This window comes from Furipterus horrens, unplaced genomic scaffold (genome assembly GCF_987537825.1).
Source record: "Furipterus horrens unplaced genomic scaffold, mFurHor1.1.pri manual_scaffold_19, whole genome shotgun sequence".
Classification (NCBI taxonomy): Eukaryota; Metazoa; Chordata; class Mammalia; order Chiroptera; family Furipteridae; genus Furipterus; species Furipterus horrens.
The window spans coordinates 2,084,129-2,097,169 of NW_028327189.1; the positions used below are offsets into that span (position 1 = coordinate 2,084,129).

The window sequence follows — 13,041 nt, forward strand, 5'->3', positions numbered from 1 at the left end:
GTTTTAAAATAAAACTACATGATGAATTAGAATATTTTGAGAAACAACAAAGAGAATTCTGCAAGAGAAAATTGACCATTCTGATTTTATCCATTTAAAGAATAATGTAGAAATAGCAAGAAACAAGTGGCAGGCTCAGAAGTCTCTCTAAACTAGGTTTTCCTGAGGGCTATGACCGGACCGATTTACCGTTTATTACAAATATGGTATTCATTTGAGAAATGGGCCCACTATTTTATTTGTTATTTCAGTATCCTTGACAATGGAGAGAACAAAATGGAATTGGCATTGCAAAGACAGTCACTTATAAAATAAGAGTCGAGAGTCTATTAGGGAGGTGGGGTCTGTGCACATCTAGTGCCTCAGTTCTCAGAGCTGCTAATTAAACTACTAACCTGTTGCTAAACTAGGCTCAAGGCTGAGCAATACAACAATTGTTGAATTGTCACTTATGGGTTTTGCCTCCTCCTAATTTTTAAAAATCCTACCAGGGGATATGTTTATTGATTTTAGAGAGAGAGTAAAGAGCAGGGGGAGAGAGAGAGACGGAGACACAGACATCTTGAATGAACCTGTAACCTTAGTGTGTTCCCAGGAATCGAACCCACAATCCTTTGGTTTAGTAACCAAAAGTGTCACCGACCTCTCCTCTCAGTACGTTTTCCCACTATTATGTGGACATTGGCACCAACCCCTCCCTGTTATCCTAGTTGTAATCCCTAATTTGCATGAAAGAGTTTGTGGTTTTTGCCTTGAGAAATCTTGCCTTTCTTTGTTCTAATCTGACTGCAGCTCCTCTGCTACTTAACTTGGTCAGCTTGTCTCAGGTTTCCACCATATTTTTTTTTAATTGAAATACTTGTATAAATGTTATGTATTTTTTTAAGTGCAGCCTGGACGGTTTTTTTCGTTAACATTTTATTTGGTGGTAGTCATTTTCTATGTATGTTCTGGAAGTCTGGTCTTAGAGAAAGTGACCAGGTTTTTTTTTTTTTTTAATTTATCTGATAAAGAGTATTTTGGCAGTTTCTTTTATTGATTGTAGGGAGATTTAAAGCATTGCAATGAGAGTGCGTTGTTAATCCTTGCTTAGGTGTTTGTAATCCTCTTTTTACTTAAAGGTGTTCCTCAATAATTTTCGGAGTTTGTTTATATTTGGGAATAATTCTGGCAGCTTGTACTGCTTTTTAAAATATTTTTGAAGAGGTCCAAAGTTGAGTTTGCAAAACTGCAGTAACAAATGTGTGCATGGCAGGTGTTCTTTAAGTGAATTCAAATACATGAATATAATTTAAATTATATCATGGTTCCAAGGTTATAAAATCGCTGTAACAAATTCTCTTTCTATAAACCCAGTTGGGGATTCGTAAATCATTTAAGTCAGACGCAGAGACTGTTTTTAAGGACTCCTTAAAGTGAGTAATCACCTCATCGTGACTTGCGTAAACAGACTGAAGGCGGGGCATTTGCTTGCTGTTAATGCAAATGAGCTTTTTTTTTTTAAGAGGAAAATCCTTATGCACGCTCATGCGTTTTAAGGTTTTTCTGTAAGTGCGCGCGCGTAACAAGTGTAGTGGACTTCTTTTTTTAAAAAAAATCAGGTGATTGTATTTATGTTGTACTCTTCTCAAGTGTAGAATTATTTAATATCATTTCAGCGGGTAGTCTCTGCCTTTTCTTTTTTTAATTGGTGAACTTCCCCGCTGTCTTCAGATCTCACTCTGCACACAGGCTGTCTCAGATTTGGATGTAACCGAGTGTTTAAGAATCAATCCACGAGAGTGACACATGACGTACAGAAGCCGGAAATGCTCGAGGGTCAAGATGGTGGTGTTAGAACCGCGAGTTTCGGTGGTTGGTAAGCGGCTAAATGTGTTAAAACAGTTCTGCAATTTGATGGAAAATAAGGGCCCCATGGGCCTCCTTTTTTAGCTAGGAGGGATTTATATGACAATGGAATAATATCAGAACCTGTTTTACATATTAGCCTTATAACCGGCATGGATTTGGGCACCGAATTCCTCCCGCCGCCTGAGTGCCCGGTGTTCGAACCTAAGTGGGTCGAATTTCAAGACCCTCTTGGCTACATCGCGAAAATCAGACCCATCGCCGAAAAATCGGGTATTTGCAAGATCCGGCCGCCCGAGGTAAGCCTATAACCAAAAATTGAAGTGGTGATGGCGTTGAATTCAGTGAGGAGCTCTGCACTACGCCGTAACAAGACCGTGTATTTAAAATCACAAACCCTTAGCATTTAATTCAGCCCTCCACTTAGCCGTGAGTGTTTCATTTTTTAAACGTGTGACAAGAACACCCTGCGAGGAAATGCTTATATCAGATCGCTGGAATCCGTGGAAAGAAAAGGATTCGAAAGTTGATAAGACATTGTTAGATTTTTAAAGCTTTTTGTTACCTCTTCCTAGTCTTAACGGTCTGGAAAACCTGAAATTGGTTAATTTTAAAGCGCTTTTAGGTCTGCGTTAATGGGGTTTTGTTTCTTGTTTGCTTACTTTTTTCATAGGACACATACCAAAGTAAGTTTTGGTTATTGGTTTGGCCCCCATCCCCCCAGTTTATCTGATGGCAGCAATTTCAGACTTAGGAACAAAAACAATCAGCAGTCTTAAAAGAGAGAAACAGATTATTTTCATTTCTCATCATTTTCATCCTCTTACTATATCCTAATTACCAGTTTTTTGTTGTTGTTGTTGTTTGTTTTTTTAACTAATAGGACTGGCAACCTCCCTTTGCAGTAGAAGTTGACAACTTCAAATTTATTCCTCGAATCCAGAGGCTAAATGAATTAGAGGTAAACTGAAAAGTCACCTTCTAACAGGGGAATCTGAACTCTAATCTTATTTTACTTGCATTTTCTAACAGTGTACCTAAGGACTTAGGTTTTGAAATAAAGTGTATTTTGATTCTAACACCAGTTCCATTATTTTCCATAATTATTAATCTTGGAGAAAGACTTATGCAAAATGCCACAACATGAAAGCTTTAAGTTTCTAGACATGAATGACATTCTTCAGCCCTACAATGGGCTAAAATTGAGCTGTGAAGTACATAGATACTACTTTTCCCATTTTTTTCTGTCCATACACATGTTTTGTCATTTTGGATTTTCCCTGATTTCTTTAATAAAAAGCAAAGTTCAGAGCAATAATATTGTCTACTAAATTACCAGCTAAAGTTATGTTAGACCTTCTTGTGTAAAATGGACTGTATTTAGGAATCTAAGTAGAAGAGGCAAAAGTTTTATAAAGGAGTTACTACTATATATTTAGTTTACTGTTAACTGGAAAATATATTAATGGTTTGGTATTTTCTTTGCTAATACAAGTTTTGACTATTTTTAGTGGCTGGAAGTTCCAAAATGACTTAGAGTAAGAGAAAGATGCTTCGGAAAATGGTTTCATGTTCAAGTTTAACACAGAATGGAAGAATATTTTATTCCCTTCAGTTGTGTGTCTATGGAATCTAGATTGGTATGCTAAGGAAGATACTGGGTTGAACCTAAATATAAAGGGGGAGCCAAAAAAGCCCAGAATATTTTTGTAAAAAGTTGTGTATTTATTACATTTTCAAACTGAAGTTACCTTTAAAATATACTTCGTTTGATGCAATACACCTATCAAAACATTCTGCTGCTCAAAACAGTTTTGCACTCATCAGTTTTGATGTCTTTTAGTGCCTCTGCTGTTTTTTGTTTCATGTGTCCCAGATTGGCAGAACGTTTCACTTTGAGGACTTCCCAGGGATACAAACAAACAAAAATAGATGCTAGGGACAAGATCAGGTGAATAGGAAGGGTGGGGTGCTGGGGTCATGTTTTTGATGAACTCCTGCTGAACACTCAGTGTAGTGTTGGCAGGCGTGCTCGTAAATCAGCCATCATGAAAATGGGCAAATGGGTTTCAAGAATATTCAGAACAATTCACTGAAGCTGAATGCAACCTCTCACAACATCAGCTGGTATGCTGATCCAGACCAGTTTCCAGAATAAACACCTGTCATGGGGGAGCTTGTATTATAAGGGGCATACCGTCCAGAAAATAATTCTGGTTTTCTCGTGTCTCCCCTCGTACTCTTGTTTAGCGACATTGAGCGCAAGGGTAACACTTTAAATTTAGGACAAAGGATTTTGACTCGGGCATCACTTTCTGGGGGTTCCTTTCAGATTAAAGATTCAAATTATTTGAAATTTTTGTAAACAGTAGAGGTTATTTAGGCAATGAAGCCTAGGCTTTAACCTAGTAGAGGACTATACATAGTACAGAACAGTGCTTGTTCATCTAGTTGACACCTAAGCCATCCTGTCTTCTTCCCTAGGCTCAGACCAGAGTGAAACTGATCTATTTGGGCCAAATTGCAAAATTCTGGGAATTCCAAGGTTCTTCATTAGAAATTTTTAATGTGGAGCAGAGGATATTGGACCTCTACAGCCTTAGTAAGGTAAGAAGAGATCCATTTTCAAAAGGAAAAATATAAAAAGTGTTGTCTAGGAAATCTTCTATGGTTGTGTCTGGGCAGAAAGGGAGAGTGTGGAGCCTGCCAACATTTCTTGGTAGAATCTTTGGGTCTTTGGAATGCTTGGCATTGGTGTAGTACATAGTATTCTTATTTTAAGCTGTATATCTATTTTTAGGTCTCTACAGTCCGCTCATAGTTAAATATACTGTTTCTTATTCATTTAGATTGTGATGGAGGAAGGGGGCTATGAAGCCATTTGCAAGAACCGTCAGTGAGCCCGAGTTGCCCAGCGCCTCAACTACCCAGTGAGCAAAAACATTGGGTCCCTGCTAAGATCTCACTATGAACGCATCATTTATCCCTATGAAATGTTTCAGTCTGGAGCCAACCTTGTGGTGAGGGCCTTAGATGATTTGCAGCCTGATATAATTTTGCTCTCTGTTTTGCTATCTTACATTTTCTTGGTTGGGCTTTCTCCTGATGAGTTAAGGGTTAGGGAATCTTAAGTTTGATAGAATGAGAAGTTCCAAAAGCCCTGGAAAATACTTTGCAGTATATATAAAAAAGTTTTATTTTTGATAGGCCAGCTATATGAGAACAGTAGTATTCTTTCTCTTTGTGTTAACTGTGTTGGTGTCTACTAGAATGTCTCTATGGACAAGATCTTGCAGTAGATGTTAAGAGAAAAGGAGTTACTATTTTAGGGCTTTCTCTTTGAAAAAGATAATCAACTTATAAAATTACTAAACTTTCTGACAGTAGTTCAGATCAAGAGAATCTAGGGGTGAAATCTAGGTAGTATTTGGGTTTGGTTTAAAGTATGAGTGGGAACTGATTTAGCTGGTATTTTAAATAATGGTAAGTTTTTAAAGTTTCTTTAATTTGCAAAGAAGTTTTTAAAAGTATATGTGTATACATGTGTATACATGTATATAAATGAATTTTTAATTACATAATTGTGTTATGCATTTATATTTTTATTACCACTTCTTCAGATGAGGAAATTAGAATGCGAGGAGAGGTCCATTGTATTTGTAAGGCAAAGGCATATGTAAAACATATTTCTCTACATGTAGAGGGATTATTGTGATATGTATTTTGTCATTCTAAAGAACAAGAGGAGTATTGGTTTGTGTAATTACAGCTTTCATTGCCAGAGATTTAGAATGAAGGAGTCATTTAATTATTTACCAATTGTTAATTCTTGATCGTACATTTTTCCCCCATTTCCAGCAGTGTAACACTCATACATTTGATAATGAGGAAAAAGACAAGGAATATAAACCTGTTAGGCAGTCTCTACAGCCTTCCAGCTTCAGCTGCCAGTGGAAAAGACTACAGCCTGTTGTGAGTGCCTCTTTTTTTCACCTATAACCTGCCAAAATTTATCTGGAACTTGCTTTTGAGGAGAGTATATTTCTAGAAGACACTATTCTTTTTAACGTTAACTTTCTCAAGATTCAATTAGTTGAAAATGAATGAGATATTTGGTCTCATGAGTATGGTTTGAAATATTTTTCTATTGTGTAGTTTACCGTTTAAAGTTTTTATAAAAGCAAATGTTTTTTAAAATATCGTTTTAGGGGTTAATTTTTGTGAATCTTGTAGTGTTCTTTACAAAGCACACTATAAAATTGTTTTTTAACTATTGGTTTTTGTACTGTTCTTTTTTGAGATAGTCATTTTATCTTGTGGCATAAGAGAGGCTCAGGAAACAAAATTTATTATACTCAGGAGACATGGATTACCACAAAGGCCACAGCAGAAAGCATGAGCATGGGTTAGGAGGCAGAAGGTGCTTTTACTGGATTTCTGAGAGAAGGACAAGACTGGTCAGAATAACATTTTAGGATTGGCTAGGTGGCTAGTCTCCACAATTTTGGCAGGCTCTAACATCTGGTCCTGGTCCTAATTGCCTAGTATGTGTCCTTGGGATGATTAAGGCAGAGGACTCGGCTTTGGAGCTCAGGAGCCCTACAGAGGAGATTTGGCTCCTGATTAATTTGTTTGCATATCAGTGATATGCTGTCTGCTGGGTCATTTGCTATTATAAAGAATTCCCTTGCCTCAGACGAGCAGTCTCTTATTTAGAAAGATTTTTCAAGATATTAAACATCATATGAAAAAATTAAAATACGTAAACAATAGAGTTAAATTTTTTCTTGCTAAGCCTATTTTATATGTCCACATACATTTTCATAAACTTTTAAATGTTTTAGTAAACACTTTTTTGACTGGAAGCTTTTTCTGAAAGAAGGGTTTTATTAAGCCACATGCTGCCCAGAGAAAAAGACTGTATCGTGGTCATGCAGTCGACCCACAAACAGCAGAGCTGGTAGAGAAGACAGACATGTCTGCATCCTGGGACTGACGGGGCTATCACATACAGTGAGTTTGGGGAAGATGCAAGCTGTTTTGAAAGAATTTATGCTGGCTACAGATAAGGGGATGGAAAAAGTGAAGGGGGAAATGTTCCAAAATAGGTGAATATAGTCCGTAAGGAAGAAGTGTCTGCTGCTTCTGGATTGCTAGTGGGCCAGCAAGAGCCTTGAAAGTTCATGTGTAAACAGGATGTGATGGTAGCTGTTCTCCTGACAAAAAATGTGAAAGAGAGCCTGGATGTGGTTTCAAAGTTTCTACATATATTCAGGAATCTTTCTTTAGTCTCAGCCCAAGGCTGTGTTAACTCATTAATTCTCCTATTCTCTTGCTCCCTATGTCTGGCCAGTTGTGATACAATCTAGGACATCCCAGAATTTTTCCCATGTCAGCTTCTATTCCTATATTTTAAATTTTAAAATATTTTTAACATGGAATATGGAATGAAGAAAGGAGAAAGTGATCTAGTTTAGATTATTAAAATACAGGTGGATTCTGGATATTATAGGTGTTTTTTAAGTTTTTTATAACAAGAAGTGTCTGAAAATTGAGTAGAAAACCATAAGATGTAAAAAATATAATTAGTACAATTAATTATATCATTGTTAATAATACCAAAAAAAAAATTCAGAAACTGTCAATATTGGTCCATTAAAGGAGTAGTGTAAATTGTTTCTGGAATAAGATTTTAGTATGCTATTAATATAATAAGGTATGGGACAGGTATATGTTGATAGTCTCAGAAATTTAATTCTTGAACAAACCTCTTATTTTGAACTCTAGACTTCTGTGTTTCTTTGAACCCCTCCTCCTGAATATTGGGAGATTATGTTAATGACAATTATTGTGTTCCTAGGTGACCCTTTGTTTTTTAGCAACACTGTCAGCGTGTATTATTGTCTGCATAAATTATTTGGAGAGTAAAACAAAACCAGAAAATATGTGTTAGTCTATGTGTGTAGAAAGTCTATAAAAGTAAATCTTAGGCCTCAAATGGAAAGGAGAAATGTAATAGGGCTTTGATTTAAATAGCAAAACAAAAACCATATGAAGCATAGATTAAAAAGGTATCTCATGGTGTTACAGAAACAGGGGAGTCCAAAAACAAACCCCAGAGTTTGCGGCTGGGAGAGAGGCAGCAGGAAGCAGCTCTCAGGATGCCCTTGCATGCCTGGAGCTAGTGGCTGGATACATTGTTGCAAAGATCCGTTTTACTTCCAAGACTCAGGAAGATGGGAGGGATCTTGGACTGTGGGCTGGTAGGGAAGAAGCAGAGAGAGCCTACATAGGGTTCTGTGAATGGTCAGAACTGTTTGCAACACCCACTGCGTGAGAGGACGCAGGGGGAGAGAGGAGGCAGGGAGGGAGAGAGAAGCAGCTGCAGACATTTTGGGCTGGCTCTGGCTCTAGGAGGCTCTCTCTCTCAGGCTCTCTCTGGTCCTCACGCCCTCACTCTCTGGCTCTTGTGGGCTCCCTCTATCTGGCTTGGAGCAGGGGTCTCCAGGCTGCTTTAAGAAGAGGCTCTTGCCAGACTGCTTGGAGAAGGAGAGGAGATCCATGCGATTTGCAGGAAGAAGGCAGTTTACAAGGAGGCTGAGAATACAGGCGGTTCTGCATTGAGAGCTGGAGGGCACCACAGCACAGAAAGTACCTCCCCAATCAAAACTGAGTGATTGGCAGCTACTGGTAAAGCTGAACTGTGCCTAGGAAGTACGGAAACTGTGTTTCTGACTTTCCTAAGACTGGCCAGGTCTGGGAGGGGGAGGCAGGACTTTGTGTAAATAAACAATTCTTTTCCTTTTCACCAAACTCTGGTTTTCAGACTTATGATTCTGGTGGCAGGCAATCGGACCCCTAATTAAACAGCCCATGGGTTCTGTTTCAATCGGAGTAGCCCAGGGGTTCTCTTACAATTTTGGCGACTCTGGTGGGATATAATAATTGCCCGTGGCAGGTTGACCCCCTTGGGAGACACCTTCTGAGGGCGCTGGCCGCCCATGTACGCCTGTGTGGTGAAAAGAAAACAGAACTGGGAAGAGATTAGAGAAGTAAGATTGTTTGCTAAAAATTATTTCTGTGCATTTCTGAAATAATGGCATCGTGGATACTAGATTTGTTTGTCCGGTTAGGAGAATTCTTGGAAGTAATAGAATTATGGATGCCCGAGTGGTATATATGTTTTCTGGTCCTTGGGATTTTTCTGAATATAGCCATTACCACGTATGTCTGGGTTAATAAAAGCAGTTCTGGGCAAGTCCCTGATGGCAGCCCACTGGAGAAAATTTTGGAAAATTGGGATATGTACTGTCATTATCCTATGACTTAAGAAAATATTAATTTATTACTGTAACACTGTTTGGCCTGAGTATGTTCTGGGTGGTAATAAAAGGTGGCCTGTGAATGGTTCTCTGAATTACCATGTGATTAATCAATTAAAGGGGTACTGTCTGCAATCGAGAAATTGGGAAGATGTTTATTATCTAAATGCATTTGTAGAGTTGCATAATAAGACCTTAGCAGAAATGGAGGCCCAAATAATGGTGCAGAGGAAAAAGGAGATCTCAAAACCTTTTCCTGAGAGTCAAATGCCGGAAGAAAGGGAAAATGAGGAGGTAGCCCTCTTTAATTCTCTAAATCCGGGAGACCAAGGCCCTAATTTGGAGCCAAGCCAGGCACAGGTGGGGGCGGTTCAGGAGGCCCTAGCTTCCGGGGCAGTGGCTCCACCTCTTCTGCAGGAGGCCCAGGCTTCCGAGGTGGCGGTTCCTGTGGCGCAGCGCCCTCTGCAGGCAGCCGCAGCTCCTGCAATGCCAGTGGCGATGGCGCAGCGCCCTCTGCAGGTGGAGGCTGCTTCCACCATACCACCTCCAGAGATGGAAGTGGCTTCCTCGGTGCCCGCCCTTTTGCAAACTCAAGGGACTTCTCTCGTGCCACCCTTTTTTGGAGCCGGCCTCTGAAATGACTGCAAAGTCAATGACTCCACCCGTACAGTAGGAGGAGAGGGTCTCCCCCGCCAGACCCTGCCAAGGAACTCAGTATAGTCAGGGGGCCTCCCAATTCGGAGCAAGCCAATTCCCTCTATGGCAGTACCCAATAGGTGGAATAAATCAGCAAGGCCAGCCCTCTGGCTACTATTGGGCCCATACTCCGTTTTCCACTTCAGACTTGCTAAATTGGAAAAATTCTAACCCCTCATATAGAGAAGATCCTCAGAAAATGGCAGAGCTTGTTGCCTCCATTTTTGCCACCCATAACCCAAACTGGGCAGATGTACAGGCTCTCCTAAATATTCTGCTAACTGGGGATGAGAAGCGACTGGTTACAAGTAAGGCTAATGAAGAGGCTCAGCATCTTCATGGAGAGGATCCCCATGGGACCCCCGACCCAACTGTGACAATTCCTTGGACAGAGCCTAACTGGGACCCAAATGGTGGAGGCCTAGTTCCTTTGAAACTCTGCAGGAAGTGTGTATCAAAAGGACTTAGAAAAGGGGTACCCAAGCCAAAAAGCCTGAATATGGTACAGACTATTCAGCAAAAACCAGATGAGGATCCTTCTGAGTTCTTAGAGAGGATCTATCAAGCCTATAGAAAGTACACTGATGTTGATCCACAGGCACAAGAGAACATAAGAATGGTGAACATGACATTTATTGGGCAGAGTGCCCCAGATATTAGACGGAAACTCCAGCGTATAGATGGAGTATTAGGAATGAGCCCCTCTCAGTTAGTGGACATCGCATTTAAAGTTTACCATGCAAGGGGAGTAGGAAGGAGAAGACAGGACCTGATGTTCTTTAAAACAGGCTGGAGAAGCCAAAGGAAGAAACAAGACCCTAAAGAGAGGAGGAAAGAGCCATTGGGCAAGGACCAGTGTGCCTATTGCAGGAAGAAGGGCCATTGGAAAAATGAGTGTCCAAATTGTAAGAAGGGAAGTAGAAATGAAAACCCTTGCACCCATTCGGACCTGGGGACAGAGTCTTACTGAAGACCTGGAAGACGCAAGGTTCCGAACAGCAGCTGGCCGAACAATGGACTGGTCCCTATGATGTTTTGCTAACAACACATTCTTCGCTGAAGCTGGTAGAAATCAAGTCCTGGATACACCACACACGGGTAAAACAAGCACCACCTGAGGAGGACACAGACCTTGCTGCTGTGACTGACACCGAAAGGGAAAGTTGGACCTGCACTCCGGAAGAAGATTTGAAATTACTCTTTCGAAAAAAGACAGTGAACTGAAACACAGATTAAATTTGTTTCTTTTGCTTTAGGCATGTGCTTGCAAATCTAGGGGACTTTTAGCTGCTAAATACTAAGTTTGAGTATAGTCCTTTACAGTGTGAAAAAGAACAAGAATTGGAAAATAGGTTATGGTTAAAACTAAATGAGTAAATATATGGAAGGTTTGGAAATGTTGCAAAAGGTCTATGTAAAAATCATAAAACTGTATAATAAGGTTGTGAAAGTTTTTAAACCTGGGGGAAGGAAATCTCAACAACTTGTGGTCTTATTGTATGGTTACTGTACCTCTGTATTGGCATTTAACCTTGGGACCTATAAAAGGTCATTTGGAATTCCCTGTGTTGGTTTGGCATTAGCCATTGGAGACCTATGTAAGGTCTAGAATTCTCTGAGACCTAGGAAAGGTCTGGAATTCTCGGTATTGGTATTGGCCATATAATCTAAAAGGAAAATTAAGGTTTCCCAGGAAAAGTTAAAACTTCACAAGTAAGAAAGTGAACAAAAGAAAGTATAAGGTATGGAAATGCAATTTCAGTGAATATTAGAAGGACAAGGATTTTCCTTCACACTGTGTATTTTTCTCCTTACCTGATCCCTCCAGAATTTGGCAATTAGGAAGGATTAAGTAATGACATTAGGTTTCTTTGCATGAAACTAACAAGACCAGTTGTTAATAGAGGTTTTTACCAAGACTTTGGCTGGAATGACATGCCTGAGGGAGGCATGCTTGGGCTCTGGTTGTCACCAGAAAGCCCTGAGGAACTGGACTTGACTTTTGAAGCTAAGGAAAGCCCATGAGGAAAAAGACCTGACACCTTGGTTGGTTGTGCGGTTCATGGCAATCTTTCCAGGGAAGGAACAAAGGTTGCTTTCCTGAAGGATGGCTAGAAGGAACCTTAAGGCACAATGGAAAAACCTGAAGGACTTGGAGAAGCAGGTGTTTACAGGCAAGGCTGAATGGCAGGCGTCTGGCTCAGCTTCTGTGCCCTGATGGGCAGACTAAAAGTCAACATGAAGGTTCCTACTGTAAGTTCCAGCAAAGTAGACTTAAAGATCAATGTGATCAATCACTGCTCTTGTTGTTTTTATGCAACTGAACAGGCTAAATTAAAACTGGACTTAATGCAGTCCCTTTACTGACATAGAGGGTGATCTTAGGGAGAAAAATCAAGACTCAATGAAAATCATAATGCTCAGTGGTAGGCCATAAACTAGTGCAGCTAACTGTCCCTAAAGTTTTTCGTTTAAAGGTTGTTTTCATTTAAAAGTTGGACTAGGTCTGTGACATTATAAAGAATGCTTTATTTACAGGCAAGAAGAATGTCAAATGCCTCGCAACTGGAGGTCTTCCCAATAAGACAGTCTCTCAGATTTGGAGACTGGTTTGTGAATTCTGTTGTGTGAATTTAACATGTGTATTTTTTTTTCTGTTTACATAGCGCATAAGCCTATGATCTCTACCTGAGTGATTGTCTGTACATATAGGCCTCACCTAAGAAGCCCATCTGCATCGCCGCCTCCTGAGACTCAACAGTTTGGCTGAACTAAGTGGTTGAGTTGGTCAAGTATGGGGTGGTCTGTGGGCTTCACTTTAAAACTCATCTCCCTTTTCTGTCGTAATGGCTTGGACAGAAAGGGCCCAGAGGTCTGAGAGGGGGGAAATCCTAAAATACACCCCTCAGCCCAAGCTAAGTGAAATGGGCAAAAGGGCTTTGGACAGGTGTGACACGCCCTGCACACCTTCCTCCAAAGAAGCCATTTCTTTTCGTAATGTGGGGCATCGAGATTAATCCCTGCTTTTTCTTTTTGTCATCTAGTGGTTATAGTTTTACTGATGCCTTTTAAATGTATTGCCTCCAGAATACGACAAGGATGTCAGCTTGTCCAGTAGTGCCAGCCTTTGGAAACTAAGCATGCCGCTACCCAGGAACAGCCAACTAACCTGGAC

General features: G+C 40.1%; 1 protein-coding gene across 1 annotated transcript in view; it reads left to right on the forward strand.

Annotated features, from left to right (window-relative positions):
• Nucleotides 1-1,727: 1,727 nt before the first annotated feature.
• LOC149990275 (lysine-specific demethylase 5D-like) overlaps nucleotides 1,728-13,041 on the forward strand; it is an 80,741-nt gene continuing 69,427 nt past the window's right edge. Inside the window, 6 exon segments of the mRNA XM_090265500.1 lie at nucleotides 1,728-1,858; nucleotides 1,988-2,147; nucleotides 2,732-2,809; nucleotides 4,333-4,455; nucleotides 4,698-4,868; nucleotides 5,707-5,824. Coding sequence (XP_090121626.1) covers nucleotides 1,809-1,858; nucleotides 1,988-2,147; nucleotides 2,732-2,809; nucleotides 4,333-4,455; nucleotides 4,698-4,868; nucleotides 5,707-5,824 — 700 coding nt within the window. The 5' untranslated portion in view covers nucleotides 1,728-1,808.